Source organism: Scyliorhinus torazame, chromosome 9 (genome assembly GCF_047496885.1).
Source record: "Scyliorhinus torazame isolate Kashiwa2021f chromosome 9, sScyTor2.1, whole genome shotgun sequence".
In the NCBI taxonomy this organism is placed as follows: Eukaryota; Metazoa; Chordata; class Chondrichthyes; order Carcharhiniformes; family Scyliorhinidae; genus Scyliorhinus; species Scyliorhinus torazame.
The window spans coordinates 169,779,962-169,799,087 of NC_092715.1; the positions used below are offsets into that span (position 1 = coordinate 169,779,962).

General features: G+C 60.3%; 1 protein-coding gene across 1 annotated transcript in view; it reads right to left on the reverse strand.

Annotated features, from left to right (window-relative positions):
* shc3 (SHC (Src homology 2 domain containing) transforming protein 3) overlaps positions 1-19,126 on the reverse strand; it is a 442,272-nt gene that overhangs the window by 160,176 nt on the left and 262,970 nt on the right. Inside the window, exons 3-4 of the mRNA XM_072516775.1 lie at positions 18,777-18,840; positions 17,308-17,427 (exon numbers count right to left, since the gene is read on the reverse strand). Of these exons, the coding sequence (XP_072372876.1) occupies positions 17,308-17,427; positions 18,777-18,840 (184 nt within the window). The remainder of the gene's footprint in view (positions 1-17,307; positions 17,428-18,776; positions 18,841-19,126) is intronic.

A 19,126-nucleotide genomic window follows, 5' to 3' on the forward strand; every position in this document is an offset into this window, starting at 1 on the left:
GAGGGACACTGGAACCCCGATGTCGGCGATAGGGGTGGGAGGGACACTGGAACCTCGATGTCGGTGATGGGGATGGGTGGGCATACTGGAACCCCGATGTTGTCGATGGGGGTGGGAGGGACACTGGAACCCCGATGTCGGCGATGGGGGTGGGAGGGACACTGGAACCTCGATGTCGGCGATAGGGGTGGGAGGGACACTGGAACCTCGATGTCGGTGATGGGGATGGGTGGGCATACTGGAACCCCGATGTTGTCGATGGGGGTGGGAGGGACACTGGAACCCCGATGTCGGGGATGGGGGTGGGAGGGACACTGGAACCCCGATGTCGGCGATTGGGGTGGGAGGGACACTGGAACCCCGATTTCAGCAATGGTGGTCGGACGGCCCACTGGAACCCCGATGACGGCGATGGGGGTGGGCGGGCACACTGGAACCCCGATGTCGGCGATGGGGGTGGGAGGGACACTGGAACCCCGATGTCGGCGATGGGGGTGGGAGGGCACACTGGAACCCCGATGTCGGCGATGGGGGTGGGAGGGACACTGGAACCCCGATGTCGGCGATGGGGGTGGGAGGGACACTGGACCCCCGATGTCGGCGATGGGGATTGGAGGGACACTGGAACCCCGATGTCGGCGATGGGGGTGGGAGTGACACTGGACCCCCGATGTCGGCGATGGGGGTGGGAGGGACACTGGAACCCCGATGTCGGTGATAGGGGTGGGAGGGACACTGGAACCTCGATGTCGGTGATGGGGATGGGTGGGCATACTGGAACCCCGATGTTGTCGATAGGGGTGGGAGGGACACTGGAACCCCGATGTCGGGGATGGGGGTGGGAGGGACACTGGAACCCCGATGACGGCGATGGGGGTGGGCGGGCACACTGGAACCCCGATGTTTGGGATGGTGATGGGACGGCACACTGGAACCCCGATGTCGGCGATGGGGGTGGGAGGGACACTGGAACCCCGATGTCGGCGATGGGGGTGGGAGGGACACTGGAACCCCGATGTCGGGGATGGGGGTGGGACGGCACACTGGAACCCCGATGTCGGGGATGGGGGTGGGAGGGACACTGGAACCCTGATGTCGGCGATGGGGATTGGAGGGACACTGGAACCCCAATGTCGGCGATGGGGGTGGGAGGGACACTGGAACCCCGATGTCGGCGATGGGGGTGGGAGGGACACTGGACCCCCGATGTCGGCGATGGGGGTGGGAGTGACACTGGAACCCCGATGTCGGCGATGGGGGTGGGAGGGACACTGGAACCCCGATGTCGGCGATGGGGGTGGGAGGGACACTGGAACCTCGATGTCGGTGATGGGGGGTGGGCACACTGGAACTCCGATGTCGGCGATGGGGATTGGAGGGACACTGGAACCCCGATGTCGGCGATGGGGGTGGGAGGGACACTGGACCCCCGATGTCGGCGATGGGGGTGGGAGGGACACTGGAACCCCGATGTCGGCGATGGGGGTGGGAGGGCACACTGGAACTCCGATGTCGGCGATGGGGATTGGAGGGACACTGGAACCCCGATGTCGGCGATGGGGGTGGGAGGGACACTGGACCCCCGATGTCGGCGATGGGGATGGGTGGGTACACTGGAACCTCGATATTGGCGATGGGGGTGGGACGGCCCACTGGAACCCCGATGTTGTCGATGGGGGTGGGAGGGCACACTGGAACCCCGATGCCGGCGATGGTGGTCGGAAGGACACTGGAACCCCGATTTCAGCAATGGTGGTCGGACGGCCCACTGGAACCCCGATGTCGGGGACGGTGGTGGGAGGGCACACTGGAACCCCGATGTCGGTGATGGTGGTTGAGGGAACACTGGAACCTCGATATTGGCGATGGTGGTTGGAGGGCACACTGGAACCCCAATATTGGCGATGGGGGTGGGACGGCACACTGGAAACCTGATGTCGACGATGATGGTCGGAAGGCACACTGAAACCCCGATGTTGGCGATGGTGGTTGGAGGGCACACTGGAACCCCGATGTCGACGATGATGGTCGGAAGGCACAATGAAACCCCGATGTTGGCGATGGTGGTTGGAGGGCACACTGGAACCCCGATATTGGCGATGGGGGTGGGACGGCACACTGAAACCCCGATGTCGGGGACGGTGGTGGGAGGGCACACTGAAACCCCGATGTCGGAGACGGTGGTGGGAGGGCACACTGGAACCTCGATGTTGGCGATGGTGGTGGGACGGCACACTGGAACCCCGATATTGGCGATGGTGGTGGGATGGCACATTGGAACCCCAATGTCGATGATGGTGGTGGGACGGCACACTGGAACCCCAATGTCAGCGATAGGGGTGTGAGGGACACTGGAACCCCGATGTCGGTAATGGGGGTGGGAGGGACACTGGAACCCCGATGTCAGTAATGGGGGTGGGAGGGACACTGGAACCCCGATGTCGGCAATGATGTTGGGAGGGCACACTGGAAGCCCGATGTCGGCGATGGGGGTGGGAGGGACACTGGAACCCCGATGACGGCGATGGGGGTGGGAGGGCACACTGGAAACCCAATGTCGGGGATGTGGGTGGGAGGGACACTGGAACCCCGATGTCGGCGATGGGGGTGGGAGGGACACTGGAACCCCGATGTCGGGGATGGGGGTGGTAGGGTCACTGGAACCTCAATGTCGGCGATGGGGGTGGGAGGGCACACTGGAACCCCGATGTCGGGGATGGTGGTGGGAGGGCACACTGGAACCCTATTGTCGACGATGGTGTTGGGAGGGACACTGGAACCCCGATGTCGGGGATGGGGGTGGGAGGGTCACTGGAACCTCAATGTCGGCGATGGTGGTGGGAGGGCACACTGGAAACCTGATGTCGGGGATGGGGATGGGAGGGCACACTGGAACCCTGATCTCGGCGATGGTGGTGGGTGGGCACACTGGAACCCAGATGTCGGCGGTGGTGGTGGGAGGGCACACTGGAACCTCGATGTCGGTGATGGGGGTGGGAGGGACACTGGAACCTCGATGTCGGCGATGGGGATGGGTGGGCACACTGGAACCCCGATGTTGTCGATGGGGTTGGGAGGGCACACTGGAACCCCGATTTCAGCAATGGTGGTCGGACGGCCCACTGGAACCCCGATGACGGCGATGGGGGTGGGAGGGACACTGGAACCTCGATGTCGGTGATGGGGTTGGGTGGGCACACTGGAACCCCGATGTCGGTGATGGGGGTGGGAGGGACACTGGACCCCCGATGTCGGCGATGGGGATGGGTGGGCACACTGGAACTTCGATATTGGCGATGGGGGTGGGACGGCCCACTGGAACCCCGATGTTGTCGATGGGGGTGGGAGGGCACACTGGAACCCCGATGACGGCGATGGGGGTGAGAGGGCACACTGGAACCCCGATTTCAGCAATGGTGGTTGGACGGCCCACTGGAACTCCGATGTCGGGGATGGGGGTGGGAGGGCACACTGGAACCCCGATGTTGGGTATGGGGGTGGGAGGGCACACTGGAACCCCGATGTCGGTGATGGGGGTGGGAGGGCACACTTGAACCCCGATGTCGGCGATGCTGGTGGGACGTCCCACTGGAACCCCGATGTCGGCGATGGGGGTAGGACGGCACACTGGAACCCCAATGTTGGGTATGGGTTTGGGAGGGCACACTGGAACCCCGATGTCGGTGATGGGGGTGGGAGGGACACTGGAACCCCGATGTCAGCGATGCTGGTGGGACGTCCCACTGAAACCCCGATGTTGGCGATGGTGGTTGGAGGGCACACTGGAACCCCGATATTGGCGATGGGGGTGGGACGGCACACTGGAACCCCGATGTCGACGATGATGGTCGGAAGGCACACTGAAACCCCGATGTTGGCGATGGTGGTTGAGGGCACACTGGAACCCCGATATTGGCGATGGGGGTGGGACGGCACACTGGAAACCCGATGTCGGCGATGGTGGTCGGACGTCCCACTGGAACCCCGAAGTTGACGATGGGACGGCACACTGGAACCCCGATGTCGGCGATGGGGGTGGGAGGGCACACTGGAGCCCCGGGGTCGGCGATGGTGGTGGGAGGGCACACTGGAACCCCGATGTTGGCGCTGGGGGTAGGCCGTCCCACTGGAACCACGATGTCGGCGATGGTGGTGGGAGGGCACACTGGAACCCTGATGTCGGCGATGGTGGTGGGAGGGCACACTGGAACCCCGATGTCGGCAATGATGGTCGGACGTCCCACTGGAACCACGATGTCGGCGATGGGGGATGGGAGGGACACTGGAACCCTGATGTCGGCGATGGTGGTGGGAGGGCACACTGGAACCCCGATGTCGGCAATGATGGTCGGAAGGCACACTGAAACCCCGATGTTGGCGATGGTGGTTGGAGGGCACACTGAAAACTCGATATTGGCGATGTGGGTGGGACGGTACACTGGAACCCAGATGTTGGCAATGGGTGTGGGACGGCACACTGGAAACCCAATGTCGGCGACGGTGGTGGGAGGGCACACTGGAACCTCGATGTTGGCGATGGGGGTGGGAGGGACACTGGAACACCGATGTCGGCGATGGGGGTGGGAGGGACACTGGAACCCCGATGTTGACAATGGTGGTCGGACGTCCCACTGGAACCCCGATGTCGACGATGCTGGTGGGACGGCACCCTGGAACCCCGATGTTGGCGCTGGGGGTAGGCCGTCCCACTGGAACCACGATGTCGGCGATGGTGGTGGGAGGGCACACTGGAACCCCGATGTCGGCAATGGTGGTCGGACGTCCCACTGGAACCACGATGTCGGCGATGGGGGATGGGAGGGACACTGGAACCCTGATGTCGGCGATGGTGGTGGGAGGGCACACTGGAACCCCGATGTCGGCGATGGGGGATGGGAGGGACACTGGGACCCTGATGTCGGCGATGGTGGTGGGAGGGCACACTGGAACCCCGATGTCGGCAATGATGGTCGGAAGGCACACTGAAACCCCGATGTTGGCGATGGTGGTTGGAGGGCACACTGAAAACTCGATATTGGCGATGTGGGTGGGACGGTACACTGGAACCCAGATGTTGGCAATGGGTGTGGGACGGCACACTGGAACACCGATGTCGGCGATGGGGGTGGGAGGGACACTGGAACACCGATGTCGGCGATGGGGGTGGGAGGGACACTGGAACCCCGATGTCGGCGATGGGGGTGGGAGGGACACTGGAACCTCGATGTCGGCGATGGGGGTGGGAGGGTCACTGGAACCCATATGTCGGTGTGGGGGTGGGAGGGCACACTGGAACCTCGATGTCGGCGATGGGGGTGGGAGGGCACACTGGAACCCCGATGTCGGCGATGGGTGGGATGGCACACTGGAACCGCGATGTCGGCGATGATGGTGGGAGGGCACACTGGAACCGCGATGTCGGCGATGATGGTGGGAGGGCACACTGGAACCCCGATGTCGGAGATGGGTGGGATGGCACACTGGAACCTCTATGTCGGGGATGGTGGTGGGAGGGACACTGGAACCCCGATGTCGGCGATGGGTGGGATGGCACACTGGAACCTCGATATTGGCGATGGGGGTGGGAGGGCACACTGGAACCTCGATGTCGGCGATGGGGGTGGGAGGGCACACTGGAACCGCGATGTCGGCGATGATAGTGGGAAGGCACACTGGAACCTCGATATTGGCAACGGTGATGGGCAGAGGCATTAAAGCCCCAATGCTGGCCATGGTGTTAGTGGAGGGGGGATTTAAACATTGTGCCCCGTTTCCAGTGATGCAGATATTGGGGGGGGGGGGGGGTTAGCACTGAGCCTCAGTGTCACCGATGGTGGTAGTGGGGGGGGGTGCTGGGCACTGAGCCTCGATGCTGGCGATGATGGGAGTGCGGGGGGGGGGGCACTGAGCCTCGATGCTGACGATGATAGGAGTGGGGGGGCACTGAGCCTCGAAGCTGACGATGATGGTAGTGCGGGGGGCACTGAGCCTCAATGCTGTCGATGATGGGAGGGGGGGGGCACTGAGCCTCGATGCTGACGATGATGGTACTGGGGGGGGGGCCACTGAGCCTCGAAGCTGACGATGATGGTACTGGGGGGGGGTCCACTGAGCCTCGAAGCTGACGATGATGGTAGTGGGGGGGGGGGCACTGAGCCCCGATGCTGACGATGATGGTATTGGGGGGGGCACTGAGCCCCGATTCTGACGATGATGGTATTGGGGGGGGTGCACTGAGCCTCGATGTTGACGATGATGGGAGTGGGGGGGGGGGGGACACTGAGCCTCGATGCTGTCGATGACGGGAGTGGGGGGGGGCACTGAGCCTCGATGCTGACGATGATGGTAGTGGGGGTGGGGGCACTGAGCCTCGATGCTGACGATGATGGTAGTGGGGGGGGGGGCACTGAGCCTCGATGCTGTTGCTGATGGGAGTGGGGGGGGGGCACTGAGCCTCGATGCTGTTGATGATGGGAGTGGGGGGGGGCACTGAGCCTCGATGCTGTCGATGATGGTACTGGGGGGGGGGCCACTGAGCCTCGAAGCTGACGATGATGGTAGTGGGGGGGGGGGCACTGAGCCCCGATGCTGACGATGATGGTAGTGGGGGGGGGCACTGAGCCTCGATACTGACGATGATGGTATTGGGGGGGGGGGCACTGAGCCCCGATGCTGACGATGATGGTATTGGGGGGGGGGGCACTGAGCCCCGATTCTGACGATGATGGTATTGGGGGGGGGGGGGCACTGAGCCCCGATTCTGACGATGATGGTATTGGGGGGGTGCACTGAGCCTCGATGTCGACGATGACAGGAGTGGGGGGGGGGCACTGAGCCTCGATGCTGGCGATGATGGTCGTGGGGGGGGGCACTGAGCCTCGATGCTGACGATGATGGTAGTGGGGGGGGGGGTCACTGAGCCTCGATGCTGACGATGATGGTACTGGGGGGGTGCACTGAGCCTCAATGCTGACGATGATGGGAGTGGGGGGGGGCCACTGAGCCTCGATGCTGACGATGATGGTAGTGGGGGGGGGTCACTGAGCCTCGATGCTGACGATGATGGGAGTGGGGGGGCACTGAGCCTCGATGCTGACGATGACGGGAGTGGGGGGGGGCACTGAGCCTCGATGCTGTCGATGACGGGAGTGGGGGGGGGGGCACTGAGCCTCGATGCTGACGATGATGGTAGTGGGGGGGGGTCACTGAGCCTCGATGCTGACGATGATGGGAGTGGGGGGGGCACTGAGCCTCGATGCTGGCGATGATGGGAGTGCGGGGGGGGCACTGAGCCTCGATGCTGACGATGATGGTAGTGGGGGGGGGTCACTGAGCCTCGATGCTGACGATGATGGGAGTGGGGGGGGCACTGAGCCTCGATGCTGACGATGATGGTAGTGGGGGGGGCACTGAGCCTCGATGCTGACGATGATGGTAGTGGGGGGGGGGGCACTGAGCCCCGATGCTGACGATGACGGGAGTGGGGGGGGCACTGAGCCTCGATGCTGACGATGATGGTAGTGGGGGGGGGGGCACTGAGCCCCGATGCTGACGATGATGGTAGTGGAGGGGGCACTGAGCCTCGATGCTGACGATGATGGTATTGGGGGGGGGGGGGGGCACTGACCCCCGATGCTGACGATGATGGTATTGGGGGGGGGGCACTGAGCCCCGATTCTGACGATGATGGTATTGGGGGGGGGGGGCACTGAGCCCCGATTCTGACGATGATGGTATTGGGGGGGTGCACTGCGCCTCGATGTCGACGATGAAAGGGGTGGGGGGCACTGAGCCTCGATGCTGGCGATGATGGTCGTGGGGGGGGGCACTGAGCCTCGATGCTGACGATGATGGTAGTGGGGGGGGGGTCACTGAGCCTCGATGCTGACGATGATGGTACTGGGGGGGTGCACTGAGCCTCAATGCTGACGATGATGGGAGTGGGGGGGGCCACTGAGCCTCGATGCTGACGATGATGGTAGTGGGGGGGGGTCACTGAGCCTCGATGCTGACGATGATGGTAGTGGGGGGGGGGGCACTGAGCCCCGATGCTGACGATGATGGGAGTGGGGGGGCACTGAGCCTCGAAGCTGACGATGATGGTAGTGCGGGGGGCACTGAGCCTCAATGCTGTCGATGATGGGAGGGGGGGGGCACTGAGCCTCGATGCTGACGATGATGGTACTGGGGGGGGGTCCACTGAGCCTCGAAGCTGACGATGATGGTAGTGGGGGGGGGGCACTGAGCCCCGATGCTGACGATGATGGTATTGGGGGGGGCACTGAGCCCCGATTCTGACGATGATGGTATTGGGGGGGGTGCACTGAGCCTCGATGTTGACGATGATGGGAGTGGGGGGGGGGGGGACACTGAGCCTCGATGCTGTCGATGACGGGAGTGGGGGGGGGCACTGAGCCTCGATGCTGACGATGATGGTAGTGGGGGTGGGGGCACTGAGCCTCGATGCTGACGATGATGGTAGTGGGGGGGGGGGCACTGAGCCTCGATGCTGTTGCTGATGGGAGTGGGGGGGGGCACTGAGCCTCGATGCTGTTGATGATGGGAGTGGGGGGGGGCACTGAGCCTCGATGCTGTCGATGATGGTACTGGGGGGGTGGGCCACTGAGCCTCGAAGCTGACGATGATGGTAGTGGGGGGGGGGGGCACTGAGCCCCGATGCTGACGATGATGGGAGTGGGGGGGCACTGAGCCTCGAAGCTGACGATGATGGTAGTGCGGGGGGGGGCACTGAGCCCCGATGCTGACGATGATGGGAGTGGGGGGGCACTGAGCCTCGATGCTGTCGATGATGGTACTGGGGGGGGGGGACACTGAGCCTCGATGCTGTTGATGATGGGAGTGGGGGGGGGCACTGAGCCTCGATGCTGTCGATGATGGTACTGGGGGGGGGGGGGCCACTGAGCCTCGAAGCTGACGATGATGGTAGTGGGGGGGGGGGGGCACTGAGCCCCGATGCTGACGATGATGGGAGTGGGGGGGCACTGAGCCTCGAAGCTGACGATGATGGTAGTGCGGGGGGCACTGAGCCTCAATGCTGTCGATGATGGGAGGGGGGGGGGCACTGAGCCTCGATGCTGACGATGATGGTACTGGGGGGGGGGTCCACTGAGCCTCGAAGCTGACGATGATGGTAGTGGGGGGGGGGGCACTGAGCCCCGATGCTGACGATGATGGTATTGGGGGGGGCACTGAGCCCCGATTCTGACGATGATGGTATTGGGGGGGGGTGCACTGAGCCTCGATGTTGACGATGATGGGAGTGGGGGGGGGGGGGACACTGAGCCTCGATGCTGTCGATGACGGGAGTGGGGGGGGGCACTGAGCCTCGATGCTGACGATGATGGTAGTGGGGGTGGGGGCACTGAGCCTCGATGCTGACGATGATGGTAGTGGGGGGGGGGGCACTGAGCCTCGATGCTGTTGCTGATGGGAGTGGGGGGGGGGCACTGAGCCTCGATGCTGTTGATGATGGGAGTGGGGGGGGGCACTGAGCCTCGATGCTGTCGATGATGGTACTGGGGGGGGGGCCACTGAGCCTCGAAGCTGACGATGATGGTAGTGGGGGGGGGGGGCACTGAGCCCCGATGCTGACGATGATGGTAGTGGGGGGGGCACTGAGCCTCGATACTGACGATGATGGTATTGGGGGGGGGGGCACTGAGCCCCGATGCTGACGATGATGGTATTGGGGGGGGGGGGCACTGAGCCCCGATTCTGACGATGATGGTATTGGGGGGGGGGGGGCACTGAGCCCCGATTCTGACGATGATGGTATTGGGGGGGTGCACTGAGCCTCGATGTCGACGATGACAGGAGTGGGGGGGGGGCACTGAGCCTCGATGCTGGCGATGATGGTCGTGGGGGGGGGCACTGAGCCTCGATGCTGACGATGATGGTAGTGGGGGGGGGGGTCACTGAGCCTCGATGCTGACGATGATGGTACTGGGGGGGTGCACTGAGCCTCAATGCTGACGATGATGGGAGTGGGGGGGGGCCACTGAGCCTCGATGCTGACGATGATGGTAGTGGGGGGGGGTCACTGAGCCTCGATGCTGACGATGATGGGAGTGGGGGGGCACTGAGCCTCGATGCTGACGATGACGGGAGTGGGGGGGGGCACTGAGCCTCGATGCTGTCGATGACGGGAGTGGGGGGGGGGGGCACTGAGCCTCGATGCTGACGATGATGGTAGTGGGGGGGGGTCACTGAGCCTCGATGCTGACGATGATGGGAGTGGGGGGGGCACTGAGCCTCGATGCTGGCGATGATGGGAGTGCGGGGGGGCACTGAGCCTCGATGCTGGCGATGATGGTAGTGGGGGGGGTCACTGAGCCTCGATGCTGACGATGATGGGAGTGGGGGGGCACTGAGCCTCGATGCTGACGATGACGGGAGTGGGGGGGGCACTGAGCCTCGATGCTGACGATGATGGTAGTGGGGGGGGGGGCACTGAGCCCCGATGCTGACGATGATGGTAGTGGGGGGGGCACTGAGCCTCGATGCTGACGATGATGGTATTGGGGGGGGGGGGGGGGCACTGAGCCCCGATGCTGACGATGATGGTATTGGGGGGGGGGGCACTGAGCCCCGATTCTGACGATGATGGTATTGGGGGGGGGGGGCACTGAGCCCCGATTCTGACGATGATGGTATTGGGGGGGTGCACTGCGCCTCGATGTCGACGATGAAAGGGGTGGGGGGCACTGAGCCTCGATGCTGGCGATGATGGTCGTGGGGGGGGGCACTGAGCCTCGATGCTGACGATGATGGTAGTGGGGGGGGGGTCACTGAGCCTCAATGCTGACGATGATGGGAGTGGGGGGGGCCACTGAGCCTCGATGCTGACGATGATGGTAGTGGGGGGGGGGGGCACTGAGCCCCGATGCTGACGATGATGGGAGTGGGGGGGCACTGAGCCTCGAAGCTGACGATGATGGTAGTGCGGGGGGCACTGAGCCTCAATGCTGTCGATGATGGGAGGGGGGGGGGCACTGAGCCTCGATGCTGACGATGATGGTACTGGGGGGGGGTCCACTGAGCCTCGAAGCTGACGATGATGGTAGTGGGGGGGGGGGCACTGAGCCCCGATGCTGACGATGATGGTATTGGGGGGGGCACTGAGCCCCGATTCTGACGATGATGGTATTGGGGGGGGGTGCACTGAGCCTCGATGTTGACGATGATGGGAGTGGGGGGGGGGGGGACACTGAGCCTCGATGCTGTCGATGACGGGAGTGGGGGGGGGCACTGAGCCTCGATGCTGACGATGATGGTAGTGGGGGTGGGGGCACTGAGCCTCGATGCTGACGATGATGGTAGTGGGGGGGGGGCACTGAGCCTCGATGCTGTTGCTGATGGGAGTGGGGGGGGGCACTGAGCCTCGATGCTGTTGATGATGGGAGTGGGGGGGGGCACTGAGCCTCGATGCTGTCGATGATGGTACTGGGGGGGGGGCCACTGAGCCTCGAAGCTGACGATGATGGTAGTGGGGGGGGGGGGGCACTGAGCCCCGATGCTGACGATGATGGTAGTGGGGGGGGCACTGAACCTCGATACTGACGATGATGGTATTGGGGGGGGGGGCACTGAGCCCCGATGCTGACGATGATGGTATTGGGGGGGGGGGGCACTGAGCCCCGATTCTGACGATGATGGTATTGAGGGGGGGGGGGCACTGAGCCCCGATTCTGACGATGATGGTATTGGGGGGGTGCACTGAGCCTCGATGTCGACGATGACAGGAGTGGGGGGGGGGCACTGAGCCTCGATGCTGGCGATGATGGTCGTGGGGGGGGGCACTGAGCCTCGATGCTGACGATGATGGTAGTGGGGGGGGGGGTCACTGAGCCTCGATGCTGACGATGATGGTACTGGGGGGGTGCACTGAGCCTCAATGCTGACGATGATGGGAGTGGGGGGGGGCCACTGAGCCTCGATGCTGACGATGATGGTAGTGGGGGGGGGTCACTGAGCCTCGATGCTGACGATGATGGGAGTGGGGGGGCACTGAGCCTCGATGCTGACGATGACGGGAGTGGGGGGGGCACTGAGCCTCGATGCTGTCGATGACGGGAGTGGGGGGGGGGCACTGAGCCTCGATGCTGACGATGATGGTAGTGGGGGGGGGTCACTGAGCCTCGATGCTGACGATGATGGGAGTGGGGGGGGCACTGAGCCTCGATGCTGGCGATGATGGGAGTGCGGGGGGGGCACTGAGCCTCGATGCTGACGATGATGGGAGTGGGGGGGCACTGAGCCTCGATGCTGACGATGACGGGAGTGGGGGGGGCACTGAGCCTCGATGCTGACGATGATGGTAGTGGGGGGGGGCACTGAGCCCCGATGCTGACGATGATGGTAGTGGGGGGGGCACTGAGCCTCGATGCTGACGATGATGGTATTGGGGGGGGGGTGGGGGGCACTGAGCCCCGATGCTGACGATGATGGTATTGGGGGGGGGGGCACTGAGCCCCGATTCTGACGATGATGGTATTGGGGGGGGGGGGCACTGAGCCCCTATTCTGACGATGATGGTATTGGGGGGGTGCACTGCGCCTCGATGTCGACGATGAAAGGGGTGGGGGGCACTGAGCCTCGATGCTGGCGATGATGGTCGTGGGGGGGGGCACTGAGCCTCGATGCTGACGATGATGGTAGTGGGGGGGGGGTCACTGAGCCTCGATGCTGACGATGATGGTACTGGGGGGGTGCACTGAGCCTCAATGCTGACGATGATGGGAGTGGGGGGGGCCACTGAGCCTCGATGCTGACGATGATGGTAGTGGGGGGGGGTCACTGAGCCTCGATGCTGACGATGATGGGAGTGGGGGGGCACTGAGCCTCGATGCTGACGATGACGGGAGTGGGGGGGGGGCACTGAGCCTCGATGCTGACGATGATGGTAGTGGGGGGGGGCACTGAGCCTCGATGCTGCCGATGACGGGAGTGGGGGGGGCACTGAGCCTCGATGCTGACGATGATGGTAGTGGGGGGGGGCTGACACTGAGCCTCGATGCTGTCGATGACGGGAGTGGGGGGGGGCACTGAGCCTCGATGCTGACGATGATGGTAGTGGGGGGGGGGTCACTGAGCCTCGATGCTGACGATGATGGGAGTGGGGGGGGCACTGAGCCTCGATGCTGGCGATGATAGGAGTGGAGGGGCACTGGCCTCGAAGCTGACGATGATGGTAGTGCGGGGGGCACTGAGCCTCAATGCTGTCGATGATGGGAGTGGGGGGGGGCACTGAGCCTCGATGCTGACGATGATGGTACTGGGGGGCCACTGAGCCTCGAAGCTGACGATGATGGTAGTGGGGTGGGGGGGGCACTGAGCCCCGATGCTGACGATGATGGTATTGGGGGGGGCACTGAGCCCCGATTCTGACGATGATGGTATTGGGGGGGTGCACTGAGCCTCGATGTCGACGATGATGGGAGTGGGAGGGGGGACACTGAGCCTCGATGCTGTCGATGACGGGAGTGGGGGGGGGGCACTGAGCCTCGATGCTGACGATGATGGTAGTGGGGGTGGGGGCACTGAGCCTCGATGCTGCCGATGATGGTAGTGGGGGGGGGGGGCACTGAGCCTCGATGCTGTTGATGATGGGAGTGAGGGGGGCACTGAGCCTCGATGCTGTTGATGATGGGAGTGGGGGGGGGGGCACTGAGCCTCGATGCTGTCGATGATGGTACTAGGGGGGGGGGCCACTGAGCCTCGAAGCTGACGATGACGGTAGTGGGGGGGGGGGCACTGAGCCCCGATGCTGACGATGATGGTAGTGGGGGGGGGGGCACTGAGCCTCGATGCTGACGATGATGGTATTGGGGGGGGGGCACTGAGCCCCGATGCTGACGATGATGGTATTGGGGGGGGGGGGGGCACTGAGCCCCGATTCTGACGATGATGGTATTGGGGGGGGGGCACTGAGCCCCGATTCTGACGATGATGGTATTGGGGGGGTGCACTGAGCCTCGATGTCGACGATGACGGGAGTGGGGGGGGGGGCACCGAGCCTCGATACTGGCGATGATGGTAGTGGGGGGGGGGGGGGCACTGAGCCTCGATGCTGACGATGATGGTAGTGGGGGGGGGGTCACTGAGCCTCGATGCTGACGATGATGGTACTGGGGGGGGCACTGAGCCTCAATGCTGACGATGATGGGAGTGGGGGGGGGGCCACTGAGCCTCGATGCTGACGATGATGGTAGTGGGGGGGGTCACTGAGCCTCGATGCTGACGATGATGGGAGTGGGGGGGCACTGAGCCTCGATGCTGACGATGACGGGAGTGGGGGGGGCACTGAGCCTCGATGCTGACGATGATGGTAGTGGGGGGGGGCACTGAGCCTCGATGCTGCCGATGACGGGAGTGGGGGGGGGCACTGAGCCTCGATGCTGACGATGATGGTAGTGGGGGGGGGGCACTGAGCCTCGATGCTGTCGATGACGGGAGTGGGGGGGGGGCACTGAGCCTCGATGCTGACGATGATGGTAGTGGGGGGGGGTCACTGAGCCTCGACGCTGACGATGATGGGAGTGGAGGGGGGGTACTGAGCCTCGATGCTGTCGATGATGGGAGTGGGGGGGGGGACACTGAGCCTCGATGCTGTCGATGACGGGAGTGGGGGGGGGGGCACTGAGCCTCGATGCTGACGATGATGGTAGTGGGGGGGGGGGACACTGAGCCTCGATGCTGTCGATGACGGGAGTGGGGGGGGGCGGGTCACTGAGCCTCGATGCTGACGATGATGGTCGTGGGGGGGGGGACACTGAGCCTCGATGCTGTCTATGACGGGAGTGGGGGGGGGGCACTGAGCCTCGATGCTGACGATGATGGTAGTGGGGGGGGGCACTGAGCCTCGATGCTGAAGATGATGGTAGTGGGGGGGGGGGTCACTGAGCCTCGATGCTGTCGATGATGGGAGTGGGGCGGGGCACTGAGCCTCGATGCTGACGATGATGGTAGTGGGGGGGGGGGAACTGAGCCTCGATGCTGTCGATGATGGGTGTGGGGGGGGGGGTCACTGAGTCTCGATGCTGACGATGATGGGAGTGGGGGGGGGAACTGAGCCTCGATGCTGTCGATGATGGGAGTGGGGGGGGGCACTGAGCCTCGATGCTGTCGATGATGGGAGTGTAGGGGGGGAACTGAGCCTCGATGCTGACGATGACGGGAGTGGGGGGGTGACAATGAGCCTCGATGCTGACGATGATGGGAGTGGGGGGGGGCACTGAGCCTCGATGCCGACGATGATGGTAGTGGGGAGGGGCACTGAGCCTCGATGCTGACGATGATGGGAGTGGGGGTGGGGGCACTGAGCCTCGATGCTGACGATGATGGGAGTGGGGGGGTTACACTGAGCCTCGATGCTGACGATGATGGGAGTGGGGGGGGCACTGAGCCTCGATGCTGACGATGATGGTAGACGATGATGGTAGTGGGGGGGGGGGCACTGAGCCTCGATTCTGTCGATGATGGGAGTGGGGGGGGCACTGAGCCTCGATGCCGACGATGATGGTAGTGGGGAGGGGCACTGAGCCTCGATGCTGACGATGATGGTAGTGGGGGGGGCACTGAGCCTCGATGCTGACGATGATGGGAGTGGGGGTGGGGGCACTGAGCCTCGATGCTGACGATGATGGGAGTGGGGGGGTTACACTGAGCCTCGATGCTGACGATGGTGGGAGTGGGGGTGGGTGCACTGAGCCCCGATGCTGACGATGATGGGAGTGGGGGGGTGACACTGAGCCTCGATGCTGACGATGATGGGTGTTGGGGGGTGACACTGGCCTCGATGCTGACGATGATGGGGGTTGGGGGGTGACACTGAGCCTCGATGCTGACGATGATGGGAGTGGAGGGGCACTGAGCCTCGATGCTGACGATGATGGTAGACGATGATGGTAGTGGGGGGGGCACTGAGCCTCGATTCTGTCGATGATGGGAGTGCGGGGGGCACTGAGCCTCGATGCTGACGATAATGTTAGTGGGGGGGGCACTGAGCCTCGATGCTGACGATGATGTTATTGGCGGGGGGGCACTGAGCCTCGATGCTGACGATGATGGGAGTGGGGTGGGCACTGAGCCTCGATGCTGACGATGATGGGAGTGGGGTGGGGGGGGGGGCACTGAGCCTCGATGCTGTCGATGGGGGTGGGTCCTTTACTTTCACTTTGAGATTGGCTACCGGCTCTCTGAGACCCCGCCTCCCCAGAGTGACAGGACAAAACACTGTTGACATTTTGACAAAGTGTCAGAAGATCTGGAGACAAAACCTCACCCCCGTTTTCAGGCAGAACTTGACACTGTGCCATTTTTGGGGAAAATTTCACCTAAGATCTTTGAGCGGGCACTAAAGCATGGCCAAGAAGAACATGATGATAGAGCTAGAACCAATACACAGTTGGTGCTGTTGGCAGATATTACAGTCAATTACAGATATACACGAGGAACAGTTTCCAGCATGCTTATCTGCATGAGGAATTCAGGATCTAATTATGAAGAACTCTAAAGAATATTAGCTAACATATGTTGAAGCACTTTTGCATTATTATTTCTTACAGACACGCAAATGATACGGAGCATGGTGAACTATCATGTGGGCAGACAGAGATGACCATGATGCAAGTCACATAAATCCCATGAAAAATTAATTTCAATTATACTATAGAATCTCAGTAATAAGTGACTGATTATCCGCAATTAAATTACTAAAGATCAAATGACACAAATTCAATACAAACTGAGTTCTGATGAAACATTCACTTTGTCAATTCTCTTTCTGTATACTGCTTAACTGCTGAGTGTTTTCAGTATTTTCTGTTCTGTTCCTCCTCCCCACTAAACTACATTGAACAAAAAAATTCTTATCCTCGGCTGGAAACCCTCCTTCCAACTGACTACTATAGATTAGACAGATATCTATTCCAAGTTACTTCCTCAATAGCTTATTAGCTTTGACAGAAACATCCCTAGCTCAAGATGGTTTACCTGGCACCGTCTACCCATCAGGTACGTTGCAAATAAAATGACATTGTGACACAGATTGTACACCAATACTCACATTACATCCTTAAAAATGGAAGCCAAATTCAAATTGAGCCAATTCACCACAATGTCCTGAGGCCTGACAGATTTAATCCACTTCAAATCTAATGCTCATCCCAATTGTGCTTTTTCCCACATATCTTAAAATTATCTTCTGGCTTTCAATGTATCTGACATTGCATGCATATTACATCTGAGATGTGTGGTTAAAGTAGTATTATACCTCACGATGCCTACCTGCTTAGTGTCAGGCGTCATTAGATTGAGGCTGCTGGTTGAAATATTCAGAGTGATGTTCATTCCAGCAAACTGCAGGTTGCTCTTGCCAAGTACACTAGACAATGCTTTACTTGGTGGCTGTAGAGGCAAGTTACACAAAAAATATTACCCACATTGTTACCTGCAGGAAGACACGAACAAAGATAACTGATCCATGCACCTCATCTCTTCGTCTTCTTGAGTTATCTAAACAAAGGCAGGTCCTTGGCGATTTTTTGCCAAACACTGGCCATGACTTGATTTTTCGCCAAACACTGACCATGATTTTTTTACTATGGGAGGGTGCAGAGACAGTCCCCGAGTATGCAGCAGCTGGAACAGGAATCAAACATCATGCTGTTGGTATTCATCTGACCCACACCCGAACCATCAAGCCAACTAAGCTAACAGGCCCCGCATGTATCTCATAAATGATCCCAAATTGTCGAGATTTCTTTAGATTTAAGCACTGGATTGTAATTCTGCTTTTCAGATATATTGATTGACCAGATTTTCACTTCTTAATTCTAATAATTACCAAACAAAACAGACAAAATCAACAGTATTTTAAATTAATTCTTGGGAGTGGGCATAACCTTGAAGGCAGGTGTTATTCCTCTTTCCCATATGCACTTTAGAAGGTGATGGGCTTTCTCCTTGAACCACTGCAGTCCATAAAGGTGTTCGCATGGTGCTGTAAATTGGGAGTTCCAGGTATTCTTTCCATTGATGATAAAGAAACGGCGATATATGTCTAAGTCTGGATAAATGCATGACTTTAAGAGGACATATGGAGGTGATGGTGTTCCATCTGTTCTTCCAGGGATAAGCCCTGACTTTACGCTGCAAGTTGCTGCAGGGCATCCTGTAGGCTATACACTGCAGCCACAGTGTGTCAGATGGGGTATATAAAATATGACAAGTATTGCTTCAGTCTTCTCCATTCTTTATTTAATGAAGCTCCTTCTTACAGAGCACTAAAATAATCCAGCAAAAGAGGGAAGGGAATTGGAAATCATTTCTACTTTGTAATTTAATAGCTGCTGTGATCATGTGGGAGGAGGGGGAAAACTCATTAGGAACAAGCAAAGCACCGTTAACTGGAACAAAGTAAAAACATTCTTAATGCGTTGTGCTTCAAAACATTTTGTTAAATGGGTAAACCGGGATTTCCAACTTCAATAATTTGTGTGAGAATAAAAAATTAATATGGTGCCAATACCATGATTCTGTGCTTCTAGCAGTGAGTCAGAGAATTAAGACTTCAATGTTGTAGCCCTATTTCTGACCTATGCTGCCTATGAGCTCAGCTTCGCTGTGGGGAACAGAGGATCATACAATTAACCCTTCTCAGACTGATTATTAGGCATTATCACATGTCCAGAAGACTGCAAAATCAGCTTCTGCTGCGAGCAACTCCAATTTAAAAAGAAAGAATTGTCACATACCTTTCTCTTTCGAAAAGCCCCTTTAGTGTCAGGTATAGCTTCACACACTCGACTGATAGCTTCTCTGAAAAATAAAGTATTATTGAAAGGACAGCTTCTCTGAACAAAATAAACCCACTTACTAACACTATGCTACAGGCAACACAAAAATATTAACTAGCAACACAGGCAACACAAATATGTTAAGTTGGGGGTTACTGGGTTACGGGGTAGGGTAGATACATGGGCTTCAGAAGGGTGCTCTATGTAAGGGCCAGTGCAGACTTGATGGGCCGAATGGCCTCCTTCTGCACTGTAAATTCTATGATTCTATGAACTAAGGTACTTTGTGAGATGTGTTTATATTTGAT